The sequence below is a fragment of the Chenopodium album genome, chromosome 3 (assembly GCF_948465745.1).
Source record: "Chenopodium album chromosome 3, dcCheAlbu1.1, whole genome shotgun sequence".
Taxonomy (NCBI): domain Eukaryota; kingdom Viridiplantae; phylum Streptophyta; class Magnoliopsida; order Caryophyllales; family Amaranthaceae; genus Chenopodium; species Chenopodium album.
Genome location: NC_137836.1, coordinates 81150643 through 81167452, shown reverse-complemented (window position 1 = coordinate 81167452; position 16810 = coordinate 81150643). Strand labels below are relative to the sequence as shown.

The following is a 16810-nucleotide window of genomic DNA, read 5'->3' as shown; positions in this document are numbered from 1 at the left end:
ACATAAACGAACTCTTTAGGCAAGCTTTAACAGCCCTTATTAGTTCAAATGATGAACTTTCTTCCACTTTGGTGTGTTTTATATGTCAAAAATAAATTTTATTAGACTAACTTATGTTGTCAAATAAAGAGGGTCTACAACAAATAGTTAAAAAAATGAACAAGGGAAGAGAAAATACTACTCAAACGTGGTCACCGACTTAAAAACGAAATTTAGCGTAACCGGGTGCACAAAATTGTATTCGCCGGTACGTTTCTTAAAGTAACACACATCACTCCCACACAAAGATACTTTTGGGTGGGAGGTTGGAGACTAGTAAACTTATGCCCAAAGAGAGAATAATTGTGTTTAGCTCAATGTGTTTGATGATTGTATATTCTGATTTTTCTAATCATGAAAATATATAATGAAAGATGGGATAACCAAGAGCTGAAGAATCCAAAGGGACAAAGCTCTTAATCAGAAATAAAAGTAACCAATCCCTTAAAACATCCCATTAATTATGGGTGTTAAGGGGGAGTTACAAAAGAAGAGGAAGTGAAAGAGTCATAGGTAATCTGACTTATTTCCGCATCCGGTCGACGAGATTTGCCCAATCGGGTGAAAGTGATATGTAATATCAACTTTGCTCTCGCGCCCGTCTGAGCGTGCCACCCCAACAAATGATGAAAATCATCTTTACTCTCATACCCGGTCGGGCGGTCACTGCCCGGCTAGGCAGCCGGGCGTATAAAAAATACTTGTTCTTGCGCCCGGTTGAACGAGAGGTCAGTACCTTTCCTCTCTTTACTCCAACAACTTACATTTCTAATTTTCGATCATACGTAGTATATAATTGAACTTGAATAGCTCCTGTTTGAACTTATCTAAACTAATTTGATTTTCTAAAGGAAGGGTCTATACTATAAAGCAATAACACTTTAAGGCTATGTTAGATTTAATGGAAAATATATTTCACAAAAAATATTTTTTAATAGAAAAATGATTGTGAAAAAATAAATAAATAAAAAATTCTCTTGTTTGTTTGATTATAGAAAAACACATGGAGAAAAGAAAATATGGAAGATAGGGAAGGGGAAGGATAGAGAAGAGAATAGAGAAGCAAGAAGTATAGGAAAATGTGGCATACCTTGTTCAAAAGGAAAACGGAATTCCTCATCTAAAAAGTAAAATCCACCTATGACAAAATTATTTTCCACACCAAACAAAACAAAACAAACACAGAGAAATGGAGGAAAATCATTTTCATGGAAATTATTTTCAACCAAAACAGAGTCTAAAATAAAAACACTTATCCCTAAGAGGTTGCATAAGATTAATAAATAATATGGAGCATAAATTAAACTAAGTTTTTTTTTTTTTTTGAAAGCAAATTAAACTAAGTTCTAATTAAAGAAGACCATTAGACTGCCCTTGGCACGATCCACCCTGAAAAAGCCTAACTGCGCGTTACAGAGCTAACCTGACCAGTAACACAACCCAAACAACCACCATTTTTTATGGGTTCATCAAAGGTCCCCATTTCAACCCATCCCTCCCAACACTCGACACAGCAGACCATGGCACCCCAGACCCACCTAGCAACCTGCCAAATATACCATAGCCCAGCCTAACGCGGTGACCTAGCCTAGCCCAGACCAGCCCTGCAAGCTATTTTGAATGTTCAAAATGCTAATAAATTACACACAGAAGAGTCAATTGTTAAGCATATACTCCGTATGTTTGGTCCAATTCAAGTATTCAACCACATTGCAACTACTAACATAAAGAGAAATTCAGAAGTTGACAATTATACATTGTTGTGAATGCTATCCCAGTAACCCCAGCATCCCCTCCCATTCCCCTTCCCCTTGGCAAGACATAGGGAGTAGGGACCACATAGCACACAGCACATAATAATCAAGTGATAGGAACATAATTTTCTTAAAGTTAGATGAGACATGTTAGCTTGAGATTCTTGATAGGTTCTTCTATAGTACACTTCTAGCGTCATTCACAATTTGCAAATTGCAAATACAAGTTGACATGAGTACCTCTCATAACATATTAGCAGTCGCCAACAAAGTACTTGAACTCATTTAATCCTGTCCATGCATAATCTTTCAGTTAGACCTTTACAATCTTTCGGCAAAAGCATGTGTTATATACTTCAAGATACCACCTAAAAAGAAGAGAATAAATACATGTACTATGATAAGAATATCTATAATATTTTCCTTTAAAAGAGGTGGAAAACTCCTATCAAGTTCTACTCTATCATCTATGAAGTACGGACTAATAAACTTAGCCATAATGTTTATCACTAATTTTTCATAAATAATAGTGAATCTATCACAACTTTTGTATAAAGATACGCAATAGTTTTACTGACAATCCGTTAAACGAAAGTATATTAATATTAACATCTAATTGAAAATTAGTTCTCTCATAGTTGAAACTCTAAATATTATTATACCTTTGGTGGTCAATGAGAAGGCACTTTGATTAGTGTTTCCCAAACTTACAAAAAGTTATAAACAAAATTAAAGCTACAAGATATATTGGTAAAGGAAATACAGGTCACTATTATTACTCATATGTTAACTTCAAAAGTGTGTTATAGTAGTATAAAAAAAAAATGCTTTTAATCAAAATAATACATGTGACTTAGTTAGTATAGAAGATCAGTTCCCACTTCTCACCATGTAATTTAAAGGTCATAACTTTAACCTCCCTCTTCCCATTCTAAAGACTAGGATAGTACGTTGGGTCAAACCGTGTTAGTTCATAACTAACACAGTTTCCATTTTCGTTCATCCCAAAATACTTGATACGTTACCAAATATGGAATGAGACCACTAATAAAAAAATATTTATCTATACTCTATTTGGGACCACAAACACCATAACCAATTAAATCCAACATTTTCTCTCTCCTCACTACCCTCACCTTTTGTTTTCTTACAATATTAAATTACAAAAGAGAATCCTTTATATAATAGAGAAATGTTGTAAATGGACTCACCTGTAATTTTCTTAAACTACATGTCCACCCCAACGTCCAAAGTATTATGGGACGGAGCGAGTATTTTAGGAAAATAAGCAACACATGTGAGTGATGTGAATATTATTTAAAATCCAAGGGGTAGAAGATAAGAAGAGTTTGTTAACAAAAATGACTCTTTTCATAAACTAAATGAATTCAATACAGATTCTCTCATCTCCCACTCAAGTGATAGGGGTTTGATTCCAAGGGGGAGGGTGTTTGAGGAAGGACTTAAAATGGGTGGAGCTACTAAACTAAGATAAGCGTCATACTTGTTCAAAAGAAAAAAAAAATGACAATGATTGTTAAACAAAGGATTAAATAATAGCTAATATGATCTCTTATTATAAGACTTCATCAATCATCATTAAACATAGGGTCCTTTATATTGCCTAATAATGATCATGCAATAATATTCCCTATGGTCTATGTCTATTATTGGACTAGACTAAGAGGTGAGCAAAACATGAGACTACTAGAGGGACTTCACATCCGTAGAAGTCTTATTCTTATTCAAAGATAGGTTAATTTTTATATCAAACTAGGAAATAAAATTTCACAATAGGAGTAGAAGCTATCGTTAGGGAGGAAATAAAGGAGCCCAAAAAACACCCAAAAAAGCCAAATCTTACTATTAAGAAATTCTTTATTTCAGCCATAAAATTCGCAATTTAGTATAGTTCTAACTTCATTTGGAGCTATTGGAAAGATTCATTGTACTACCAATATAATATACTTTAAGCTGAAATTCAGGACAAAGCAAGGAAAGTGGCATGACTGCAAATATGTCCACTAAACCAATGTATACAGCACTACGGCAACAACACCGAAGGTTTCTAAATTCCCTGACCAACTAAACTCGAATTTATGCTATCAAAAAGTAAGCATTTCTTCCTGACATGAAGCTACACTCTCAGTCCAACACTTTCACTTACATAATCATACTATTTTAAGTGATAACACACAATAAACAACACATAACTAGCGGCCAACTAAGACCGTAGTCACCATACTATATTGTTGTTCAAGTGGACAACAAAACCTATTCTTGTTTGGAATCAAAAGTTGTTTTCTTACAGTACGCTATTCTAGGAAATTAAAAAAAAAAAATAAGTGTCACATTTTCTAGTAAGAATGATTTATTATTAGTTTTACTAGTATGTCACTACTATACCAACAACCACTGTTCAAGTGATTTAGCACTGAATTGTGCGGTGCACTATTGCCTATCTGGCAAAAGCGTCACCCTAAAGCAAAAAAGGTTCTTGGGAACACGTTGCAACAATGGCAATTACAAGTGAACATCTAATCTATTGGTAACAAATTGGGCACGAGGGTTTTTGGGACTTGTGACCTCCCAGTTAGCCAAATCAAGCACAATGAGTTTATTGGGGTGTCTATGAAGTTGAGATGCCTAAATGCATGAACACTAAAGCAAAAGGCAATGGGTAGAAAATAACCTAATTAAAACAAAGTCATTATGTGGTCACCGCCATTGGAATGTGAGAAAAGGTAAAGTAAAAATGTTGTGTCTCAAGTTGTAATCTACAACATGAGAAATCTGCAACTTATGTTTCAATGTTTCATAGGCTTATAATTCCAAAATCATCTACTTAAGGAAAAATAATAACATAAAGACATTCTAAAAGCAAAGTGGCTCTTCCTATAAGGATCCGTCCTCCAAAGTCATGCTGATCATGCGAATTCTTAAAATAAACTACACATCAAAGCCACAAATTCCAGGAAAGAAAAGCAAGCATAGTGAGATTCCTAGGAGATAAATAAATGATCTTCGTACAGTATCGTCCACTCCTTTCCTTCTAAATACAAGATATCATAGAGTGCTAAAAAAAAACATAATCTACCCATATCTGCCATAGTTTAAACACCTACTTGGAATGCCACTTTCAATTCTAAAAGTACTGGCTTAAAATATTACTAAATAGGAACATATCAGCCAGAACCTTGACCAGCTTATTCCATGTTCCATCATATCAAACTGTTGCTTCTTTTACAACTTAGGAAGCAAAACTAACCACAGAGATCAGTTATTATGAACAAGTTTTTTATACTTCAGTATTTTTGCAATAGAAGAATGTTATACGCTAACTTCCTTCATCTTCTTTAATCAATGAGGTTAAGGATAAGATAGTTCCTAATTATCCAATATAATCATCCTAAGTATATATAATACTTAATTCGTTTTTCTATTAGTTACTAGACATGTTTGCTAACACATACTTTGACCATTAGTATCTTTAATTGTGTTTTCATAAAAGGTTATTTTAAAAGAAAGTATATTTTGACAACATATATGGAGATAAACTCAGCAAAACTTAACATAATGAAGTACTATCTGCCTATGGTAGATGGGTAACCTTAATGACAACCAGTGCATGAAACATTGCTACACCCCGAACTTCTTTTTTTAAAATAAAAAATAAAATAAAATAAAACTGGCCCTGGATCTCCTTCCCGGCCAACTTCAAATACAATATTTCTACATAGCAGTAAAGTAATCCTGAAAAAATTGGCAAGCACAAAAGCAGTACTATGTTTTACAAGCCCCTAAATCTAGCGCAAAAATAGCATTCTAGGCTACTTTAGCCCTAATCTTCTAATAAATCTAGACTACATTAATAAATCATGTTCTCCCTTCTTTCAAACACAAGAGGGTATTAATTTCGCACTGAATCAATCTAACCATGTTCTCTTATTATCTTTTAATATAACTAACCACAAGTGGGCCATGGCATCTCCATCTAATTATTGCCTGGAATACTCGTCTACTCAAAGCTTAAGAGGCCAAGTCATCGTCTAAACTATATCAGTATTTAAAAAATTCTTAATACGTTTATAAAAATTAAAATTAAAATCTCTACTCTGTTTTAAGCCTAAGAGTTCCAAGTCTAGCTAAAAACCAGGTTTCACTCCCCAAAGTGTGTCACCTAGCACAAAAAAAAATCTGGAAAAGATGCATTCAACACTTTATTGATATGAACTCAAGATGTTAAGCACACAAAACTGATTTTAAATGAATAAAACGACCTTAATTATGCATTACAGCCCACGTGTAAAACAATTCTAACAATCAGTTAAGCCCAAACTTCACTGACTTGACTCAGAGACCAAAACATAATCAAACTCACACTCTTAAAAATTATAATCTGTAATCAAAAGACTAGAGTATTAAAAGCTCAGTCTTCAAATGTTCAACATCAATCCTAGTGTGTGGTAGCCATCAAGACCCACCCTAAAGTTTGAACTTAGTCATCAATGATTCAATGTCTACAACATGGTGCTATGCTATGTCCTAGAGTGTCTCATTTATTCAATGCCATGCTAAATTCATACTCTTCGACTTTAATATTCTTATAATTTTGAGCAATCCTGATAAGTGGTCACTCACATTGGAAATAGTCACTGATAATAACTACTTTCTTCATCTGAATTTGGTTGACAAATTACTTGTTCAAACTACACTATAAACATGACTTTTAATTTCAGGTGAGGGAGTTCAACTATAAGAGAAATGGGTTCTTAAGAGTTAAGAATAAACTCTGACATCACACTACCTATCCTTAATAAGTGACTTGACTTCCTCAGTGCAGATTTCAAATTTCAGTCCTTTGAGACATCCAGTCAAAGTCTGTGATCAAAGAGTCTAGTTTACAAGCTCACACTAACATTCTATTAAAGCCAAAATATACCCTTGGTGAGCTTGACTAACTGATAATGCCAACTGAGGGTAAGAGGCTTAACTAAACTCATTAAAGGGTCCTTGTAACTAATAGAAGGAATAATACTGCGTATAATAATGAAAAGAATTAAGAATATATGAATTTGAAGATCTAAAAAAAATTTCTTGTATACATTTATTTACTTTTTCAAAAAATAAGATGGAAGGGAACTTAGCAAACGATATACTCTGTCAAGCAAGCTTCACGTATTCTTCCCAATGTCGCATGGCTCATCCTTTCGAAGCCAGAAGTTAACTAGAAGTGAATCAATTATGATCTACACACATGGTACAAAAATGACTATAAAATTACACCTTCAATAATTATTCAGCTCGCAAACAAGAAATAGGAAGCATCAATTACTACATTAAATAAAGGTATCAGTTTGGGCAAAGTACCTGGTTCACATCAGCAGCTACACAAGGCAGAAGCAGTAAGCCAGTTTCACCTAACACGCCTCCAAGCTGCTCCACCACAGCTGTTGCAATGAGCAAGGATCTCTATAACAAAACATATCACTTAAGAAATCAGCATACACCAAGCAAAATGGATTATGGAAATAATCATCCACTTGCATATCTTTACAATCAACAGAGTCTATACCCCTCCACCAACTTTTTACATATACAATTAATAATTAATGTTAGGAAAAAAAAAATGATGCATGAGGAGCAAATAGTTAGAGAAATGCTGATACAAATTTCTCCTAAATCCAAGTACACCATAGAGATGGAAACCAATAAAACAGTTAACAGCAAAGATATCAACCAACCTGACTGCAAACCAGCGTTAAAGCCCTTCTATTTGCTTGCTTCTCAAATACTGGTTTCCAGGAAGTTGATCCAACAGATAAACTTCTCACCAAGGTGGCATTAAAAACTATAAAGCTCAGATGTATAAGTCTGCAGCAAAGAAAATTAATTAACCTAATATTCAACAATTTAGCCTCGGGACAACAGAGTAAGTATACACACATGAATGAGCCCTCAGTCAGAAAAGTGTCAAGGAACAAATATAATGAAAGTTTACGAGCACCAAATGCTAAAAGCATAGGTACAAGGTTGAAACTTCACAAAAGTAATTAATATCCGTTGTTTGAAATTAAAGTAATTGCTAAAAAATTTACTAGTTCCATGACCTCTAATTTGTTCAATTCCTGTTCAGACTGATTACAATTCTTTGATAATATGTTAGATGGGTCATGGCCTACACAGAAACAATGTAGAATCATTGGTTGGGGCCTGGAGTCAGTGATAGACTATTAGATGGCTGAACAAATCCAAAAAAATGTAGTGAAATAAACTTGATACCAACTGATAGAGATTGAAGCTGTGGCTGTTTCATAACCTTTTTGTTATTTAACTGTAATTCCTCCAAAATTACCCAGCTTGCGAAAAAACAGAGATGATGACAAAGCAACATAATAACTTAATAAGGTAGATTGGAGAAGGCAATGAAAAAAGGTCCCCCTATTCAATGATCTTGACTTCTTGAGGAGTAACAATGAGATTCATGACTTGAAGGAAAAAGAGAAGAAAACAGTTGTTATGTCTTTAATTACCTGTCCAAGAAAAATTGTTTTTGAATGAAAAAGATTAAATATGTTCCAGAAAATTTGCAATTTTTTTCCCAAAACCTTCAGAATGGAAAAGCTACTGCCAAGTGCCAACTGCATTGGGGAAATGTAGGCATTGGAAGACAGTCAAATAGTCAATGATACTAGATAGTAATCAAATGGTTTTATGTCCAACACCTCAAATAACTATTGATTCTATTCTAAATGGATGAGCTTATGTATTTCATTAGTTTCAAATTAATAACAACATAGAGGATTGACACTTGATGTTAAGGGTGTACAGAGCATTTTCTCCATAATTGCACCTTTGAATATATATGATCATATTTAGGACATCAGACCTCTAAAAAAAAAGTGTTCGTGCTAATGTAGATAAGAGAAAAACCATAACACAAGGATAGTGGTGCCCAGAAGATACTTCAATCCAGTAATGCTAAATTACAGTCAAATACAATTTTACATATTACGGAATATGAAATATAAGAGCAAGCGCATTTTAAAAAAAAAATGTACTCACATTCCAAGCACAATAGCACAAACAAAGGTTGCAGGCTTAACCATCAGAAGCAATTGTCGTGACTTGCCGACTTGCATCCATGGAAACTGAATCATGGTAAAAAGAGAGCTTAATATATGAACTACAAACTCAAAAAACCAGACACAAACTTGCCCACAATTTTTTCATATAAAAGGTAACCTAAGTTCAAGAATTAAAACTTTACACTTTGAAACCATGATGTTAAAACATTTCCATATGAAGCTCAAGACATCCCTGTAAAACACATAGATCCCCAACTTTTGTACATTAATGTCTCAGATTCTCATGGAAAAGACTTCATATGCTATTTGACTCATTTTATGTTCCTAGAAAAGCCAATCACATGCATTCCCACGTCAAATAAACTATTAAGCACCACAAAAACAACAATTCAGGACTTACAAAAGCAAGGAGAATTGAAGTGGTGAACGATAAAATCCTGTCATTCTGTTCAACACATCTTGCCATACCTGTTAAAACAACAAAGTATGAAAGAAACAGAATGGAAAAGAACCATCCACAGATAATTATGTAAACACCTTTGACCTCTCTCTATCTACCATTTAGCACTTTAACGAGGCCTAGTTCCCTAAATTTCCTCCTAAACCAAAGCTAAATGTTGCAGAACCTCACCTCACCCTCAAAACTTGCATAGGTCAGAATCTTTCATGAATTCAAATTAAGAGTCAGAGAAACGTAACCTTTCACTCTTGCATGAACAATTTTCAATCAAAAATCAGTATCTCATCAGCAATATTCCATGATCCCATCCCAGAATCCCAAATCCAAAGGAAGAAAAAACAAAAGATAGCCTTTTCTAATTAAATTCAACCCAAAAAGTCATGCTGAACCCAGCCTAAGGTCAGAGAAAATCTTACCAGGGAATGAATTCCGCAAAACCTGAAAAGAAAAAAGTCAACTTCAGATGCTTAAAGCACCATTAAACAAAATATCTATACTACTACCGGGAAAGAAACCTTGAAGTTTCTCAGATAAATTAAACAAGATGGTAACTACATCAAGCATGAAAAAAAGGCATTATAAAGAAAATTTGAAGCAAGCAAGTAGGTATTATAGGATAGCTAATCATCAAAATAGAAATTAACGGTAGTCTTTATCATCAAATAATCTTTCTCACTATCAAGTGTACAGAATTTTCAAAATTTTAACAGAACCATAATCTGAAGCAGAAATAACCTTTCCCAGAATGAGAGGGACTATAAGGGTAACAAGAAGACTCTGGAAAAGCTGCCAAGTCGGAATTGTTACACCAAATCCATCAGCAAATAATTTTGTGATCCAGAGAGGCACCTACAATATAAAAGCTGGTTTAAAAAAAAAATTGAATACAATGTATTTATCAACCTAATGCATTAAAATGTCAATCAATGTGAAATAACTATCACTTGCTGGTTTCAGATCATGAGTCAACCAGAAACATCCTCCTTGTCACAGCAAAAGTAAAATTGCATACATTTGAGTATTTGACACCAACTTACCCTGCCATGCAGAACCATTTTGTAAAGGAATTGGATTAACATTTATGTTAATGTCAAAAAAGCTGAAGCCATTTGACTATCTAACATAAGTTATAGGTATGGATGAGAGCATATGAATTTATGAATCCTTTGAGTCAAACTTGAGAAAAAGGATCTGTGTAGTTTGTAACTAAATAAAGACAATTGTTTGGTTTTATCAGCCTGCATTACTATGGTAGCATTATAGATTGTAACCAGGTTTTTCGTAAAGTGCAAGAGGCAAGAGCTACTTACACATAGAACTCAAATCAAGTTTCTTCAATCCAAATCTCAATTTAATTTTTAAAGTGATACTTTGTGTTTTGAGTGCAAAAATGGAACATAGAAATTACCTTATAAAATTATTTCACTTAACAATATAACTCAATTTAGTCACTTAACAAGGTTACTGTTACTATCACATAGTTGATATTCTTATAGCAAAAGCACATACTCACAGGTCTCTCTCCTATCCATTGACAGGTAATCAGCTAGGTCAGCAACTCCAAACCCTTGCTCAATGTCACAAGCCTGCTCCTATTCCCAACCCCCTCCCCCCCCCCCCCCCCCAACCACCCAAAAAAAAAGAAGAAAGAAAACGAAAAGAGAGAGAAGGAGACAGAGGTAAGGAAGAAAACAATAAAAAAAAAAAACTCAAAAAGACAAAGATGATGTGTGTTGATGCATGAGACTACTAGTCTACTACTCTACACAGGCTTTCTCAAGAGTCAGGTAATTCAGATTAAGACAGGGGATGAGTGAATATACAGATACTAATTGATAGAATGACAGCCAGAACGACAGCAGAGAGTTTAAATTATTTTAAAGGGGAGACTAAGGGATAATGTATCTTACAGTCAAAATGCCTAAAAGAACAGATACTACTGTCAGAGCAAGAGCCAAAGCAGAATTCCCACGTACAAGCTGGTGTCACAAAAATAGATAGAGAGTTAAAATAACTAGCAGATACTTGATTATAGCTCATAGAATCAAACTCAATGTCTCAATCAGATACTTGTGTAAGTGCTACTCCTCCGTTCAATGTCGTAGGCATACAGCTAAAAATCGCCAAGCCTGTCCCATGAGTCATAAAAAATAAAAAAAATAAAAAAGTTAGATGCATCGCACAATTGCATTGACTAAAATAAGCACTTATACACTGCATCTGCACTTTATGTTTCTGCCAATACATGCCTGTAATAAACTCCTGAGGTACCATTGGAACTTTGAGAATCAGCTTTGAATAGATAGGGCAGATCAGCAGGATGGAAGCCTAGAAGATAACAAAGAAAACAGTAATAAACATCATTTCCCCAAACCTTTGTCATCAACAATTTTAACAAGTTAGAGAACATATGACGGAAAATTGAAGCCAAAATGTGAAAGAAATGAACCGTATACAATTACTTTGAGATGATCCTTAAACAAGCCTCTTAGCAACAAGACCACATTATAACGACAAGCAATTTTGGCACCAGCATCACATAAAACTATAAAAATATATTTTTATTTTTATTTAAAAAAAGATCAAAAGGTTTTTGTATACAAACTTGTTACAGATTTTCTGTAATCTTTATGATTTTGAAATACTTTCTCTCAATCCCTACTTCTAGTCATCAGACACAAGTGGTACTATGCAATTGAAGCATAAATTTAGAGCACATCCAATAAACCATGGTTTTGGAAGGGTATGTCATCTGTAACAGTTCACTTGACTCCAAATATTTAAGACATTCTATTTGAAACACGATCAAATTTACTTTCAGGTTTAAGCGTCATTTTCAACACGTGGAAATTGAGATGCACAAGGAGCCAAATTTTGGCCAGAACAAAGCAGCTATGGGGAAGACAAAAATAGAATATACACGCAGCTGTGCAAATAAAATATCTATATAAGACGCCCTAAAAAATAAAAACAACTTTTAATAATTTGTCTTTGTGTTGTAATTCATTAATTCACTTAGTGTAATTTCATGCTTATTAGTCAAACATGTAAGCGTAATATAATTAGCTCATAATGCTATTTCACTCAATTGGTAAGAGGGATCCTACTTGCATCTTTTGTTTACTTTCTTACAATCATATGCTCTCCTCATGTTTTGTTAAAAATAAGCTCAATAAACCACAACCAGAACTTCAGAGAGAGTGCTACTAAATCAGAAAATTTTCATGACCAAGAATATATTCTACCACTTCAAAATTATTAAGAAAATACATACTTCGTATATTGATATATTTCAAACCATAAAAGAAATGCCAAGTGTGCAAGCCAATGACATATCATATCTGGACTGAACAATAAATCTAAAGAGTTAGAACTTTCAACATACAGTATAAATTCAGAAAATTGAGATCATACAAGCCCATACAAAAAAGCAGGCCAAGCCTCAACAACTTCTTTAAGATCACCATCTTGCGATTTCAGTCCTGAAATAAGAAGCACTTCAGAGTTAGACAGCTTTGCCCAAAACCATAAAGTGATAAAACAGAACTTTCAAAAGCTTACCAGATAAAAAGAAAAGCCAGCAGGTGATGAATTTTGAAAAGGAATATTTGTGTGCTAGACAACCCAATGCAGGACTGTAGAACCCAAGTGCTACTCCACCAACAAGAGCTGCATATATTTGGTTTGCAGGGTAATTACTAACAACAAACTATTAGAGGAAGATACTACTAGGGACTCAAACACTGAGGAGCTAGAAGTATCGGGAAACATGCAGCAAGATTATTATCTGTTTTCTCGGTTGAGACAAACTGAGTAGAAGCCCATGCATGTTGCAAGTTGCAACTTGCAATCATAAAACAAGTTATGTGCCAGAATAAGGCCAGTAATATTTCAAACTTGTAAATTTGTAATTTATATCTTGCCAACATTCCAAAATATCTCATAGAAAGCAATAACAGTTAAGGATGTTTCCAGCTTTGTCTTTTGATGATGAAAACCAGCTGAATAGTAAGCATACGACTAGCATAAAGACTAGAAAATGCCGTCATGGCCTCATGGGCGACCAATCCCTTAAGCTTGTCGTCTCAAAACTTGTTAATTAGCAGACAGGTTTGTTAGTACTTCGTAATTAGTGTTCATACTTACATGTATAACGAATTATTCAACAAACACAACAGTACAGAAGATCTACAATCAACCATCATAAATCAAATTTCACTCATTCAAACGATCCAAATTCATAAATGTGAGCTATAAGTTGTTTTCCAAAAAAAAAAATATTCAGAGTGATTCATACAAGTTTAGATAAACTGCACAATTTTAATTAACAACATTGAGTTCTAGATGATTTCAGATGAGTTCAGACACAAGATCAAACATGTCAAATGCAATTGAAGAGAACACTCCCAAATTCTCAATAACTTTATACTTCACGCATACAAATTAACTTACCTAGCGGCAGAAAGTTAGAAAGCACAAATTTCAACAATCCTTTCATGAAAGTTAGAACAGGCGCAGGAGTCAAAATTATGTTATTGCTGTTGCCATAAACATCACCCTGAAACAAAACCAATACATTATAACCATACGCCACCATTTCAAAAAAAAAAAAAAAAAAAAAAAAAAAAAAAAAAGAGAAAAGACACTTAAAATCTGGACAATTCCAAGTAATAAACAACGTTATCATAACAATATCAGCACTGTACTCCTAACTTCCTCGGAAACCTTCAAAACAAGAATGACAATCATGCTGCATAATATAGCATCTCGCCATACACCAATCTAATGGCAACAAACATCGAAAATATTCACCAACTCTAAATTAAAATCTACCTAGTTAAATTTTAGATCCTCGTTCGGCACCAGTTGTACACTCAGCACCAATGTCACACACTCATTTCAAATTAACAATATGTTCCATTAGCTCATAATAATCATAGATGAAAATATGATTTCTAAGGATCCTAATGAACTCAATTTGAATAATGAAGCCTATAAATACGGCATCGAAACCTATTGTGAAACGTCTAATGGAAGTTGTTTAGGTAGTATAACTAACATCACTTTCACAAAGTTAGCTGATCTTAAATTCTTAAGCTAATATTACAACTGCTACAATACTTAATCCTTCAAATAGCAATATCAAACAGAGTTTTCACAATTTTCACTCAAGTTATCACATAGAACTACAGAATTATGTAATTATCATAAGATTTTGAAATTTTGTGCTTACAAAATCAAATTTCTAGCACCGCAAACAATTATGAACACATTATAACCCACATTCTTCAATTATAAGCGAAAATAAGAAATCGAAACCCTAAAATCATAAAATTACCTCAAAATTCATAGAATTAAGCAACAACAATAAACAACGAAATTCAAAAATCGAAAAAAAAATCACAAAATACCTGACTACACCTTCGAGAGAAGTTAGCATTGCGAAAAATCGAAGAACGAGTAGAGAGAGAAACGCCGGAAAATAGCGACGATTTTCCGAGATAAATCGGAAATCGACGACGGAGAAAGGCGGCGACGGGAGGAGGAGGAGGAGGAGAGAGAGAGAGGATAACGGCAGTTCCCGCCTCCATTGATACCGCCATTGTCAGATTGAGGAGAGAGAGTAAAATAAAGGAGAGGTCACTCAAATGTTATGCCAAATAGTGAGGTGGAGGGTATTTTAGTCTTTTCGTAATTTGGTTGATGTTTGGAAATTGTGTGAAAATAAAGGCATTGATTAAAATAAAAATAAATGATTGGAATTGGACTTCAAGCTCTAAAGTTGGGGGACAGGCCTGGTGGTCCATATTTGTAGTGGAAAAATGGACAAGTTGTTTTTGGATTTAGCGGCCCATGAGATTTTGGTAAGTTTGGGTAAGGGAGATGTGAGGATGAGGAACCTTCAAATCTTCAATGAGAGGAAAATCCAAACTATATTTGTGAAAAGAAATGTCTATGAAAGTGAGTTCTTTCGATTCACCTGATTTTCAATTATTTAGATTAATTTGAATTTATTTACATCAAAATTGAAATGCAATAAACTTTTAATGTTAATGTCCGTGATGATACATTAAAAAAGAAAGGGAAAAAACAGCGAGGTTGTAAGGAATTGAACTCGTGTCTTCTAGCAGTTGAGATGTAAGCTAAAATTACCATTGAGTCGTACTAATACAAACAAGTATATCTTCTAAACTTTTTTTTACAAAAACTCTGTAGGTTCAATGAATTCACATGAACCTCTCTTGTATCCGCCACCGTTCGCTGCGCAAAGACCCAAATCACAATGGTTCATTTCTTAGACTCTTAGCTTTTCAAAATTATGGGCAACATGACAATGCTCACTTTTGAAACCCTCTTATTATCCACATGTGAGTTATCTTGAATTGGAGAAATAACACATTTTTTATAGAGCTACTCCCATCACCAATTAGTTTTAAGGGCGTGTTCGGCTGTGAAGGTAGCTGTAGCTGTGGAGGTAGCTGTTAGCTGACAACAAGATGTTAGCTGTGAAGATAAATAATTTAGATATGAGTGTTTGGTAAAGTGTGGTTGACTAGCTGTTATATATAAAAATCAATATTTTATTTTTAAAACTATGGATTAAATTTTCAACAGCTACCTGAAAAGGTACCTCTAATTTCAAAAGCTAATATTTCTAACTTTTCACAAAAGCTACCTCCACCACTAAAAGCTACCATAACCACTACTTTGCCAAATACTCACATTTTTTTGTTAAGTAGTGGTTTAACTGGGTCAAACCACTAAAAGATACCTAAAAGCTACTCAAAAGCTAACGCCGAACACGCCCTTAGTATGGCATAACTCTCATTTTGTTCATTGGGTTGCTTATTTTCATATTATTTGAAGGGTAACAATCTTCAAAATAGATTTTTTTTTTCCATCACATCATCTACCATTGTTAAGCAACAAATTCAAATATTTCAATTTTTTATTTCTAATTGGTCTTGTATGGACCCGGTCTACAATAAATTATTGTAGACCCAAAATTTGACACTTTAAAATAATATAATCACATTCTGGATGATATAAACACTTTTTTAAACGATATAATTATCTTTTTGTGAGATTATAAAATTTAAAAAAGTGTTTATATCATCCAGAATGTGATTATATAATTATCTTTAGGATGAAAAATATTTAAAAATCATCTTTTGAATAATGTAATTTACTATTTGATACTTTTTATAATGATAAATTCACTTTTTGAGGGATACATTTACATAACAGTTTCAGGATGATATAATCACTTTTGTAGTAATATAATCACATTTTGTATGATATAATCACATTCGTATGGTATACTAGAAGGTTGAGTGTACAATAAGTTATTGTAGACCGGGTTTTATTCTAGTCTTTCCAAACTTCATGTTCTTTAAAACTAAAACTAACTAAAACTTATCTTTACTAAATTTAACTTCTTGTTTCTAGATATAATTAACTTGTCCTTA

At 33.7% G+C, this 16810-nt stretch overlaps 1 protein-coding gene across 2 annotated transcripts; it reads right to left on the bottom strand.

The window, feature by feature from the left end:
• Positions 1 to 1938: 1938 nt before the first annotated feature.
• On the bottom strand, positions 1939 to 15016 carry LOC145619373 (putative sodium/metabolite cotransporter BASS4, chloroplastic). 2 transcript variants are annotated; one of them, XR_014108124.1, is made up of 15 exons: positions 14753 to 15016; positions 13794 to 13899; positions 12903 to 13010; positions 12756 to 12823; positions 11591 to 11669; positions 11412 to 11470; positions 11252 to 11320; positions 10077 to 10190; positions 9758 to 9779; positions 9282 to 9349; positions 8859 to 8944; positions 7538 to 7667; positions 7164 to 7265; positions 6909 to 7042; positions 1939 to 2084 (listed from the first exon to the last, which is right to left on the bottom strand). XR_014108124.1 is itself a non-coding variant. In XM_081674055.1 (14 exons), the coding sequence occupies exons 1-14, from the start codon at positions 14942 to 14944 to the stop codon at positions 6968 to 6970; spliced, it is 1278 nt and encodes a 425-aa protein (XP_081530181.1). In that variant the 5' UTR covers positions 14945 to 15015; the 3' UTR covers positions 6814 to 6967. The 2 variants fall into 2 exon arrangements, 1 of the variants encoding a protein (XP_081530181.1); XM_081674055.1 differs by lacking the exon at positions 1939 to 2084 and having other exon boundaries at positions 6814 to 7042; positions 14753 to 15015.
• Positions 15017 to 16810: the final 1794 nt, after the last annotated feature.

Coding starts and splice junctions, on each gene's coding strand:
- LOC145619373 (XM_081674055.1), bottom strand. CDS start 14,944: ATGGCGGTATCAATGGAGGCGGGAACTGCCGTTATCCTCTCTCTCTCT. Junction 8,945..9,281: donor CTTCAATTCTCCTTGCTTTT/GTAAGTCCTGAA, acceptor ACCATGATTCAG/TTTCCATGGATGCAAGTCGG. Junction 7,266..7,537: donor TAACGCTGGTTTGCAGTCAG/GTTGGTTGATAT, acceptor GTTTTGTTATAG/AGATCCTTGCTCATTGCAAC.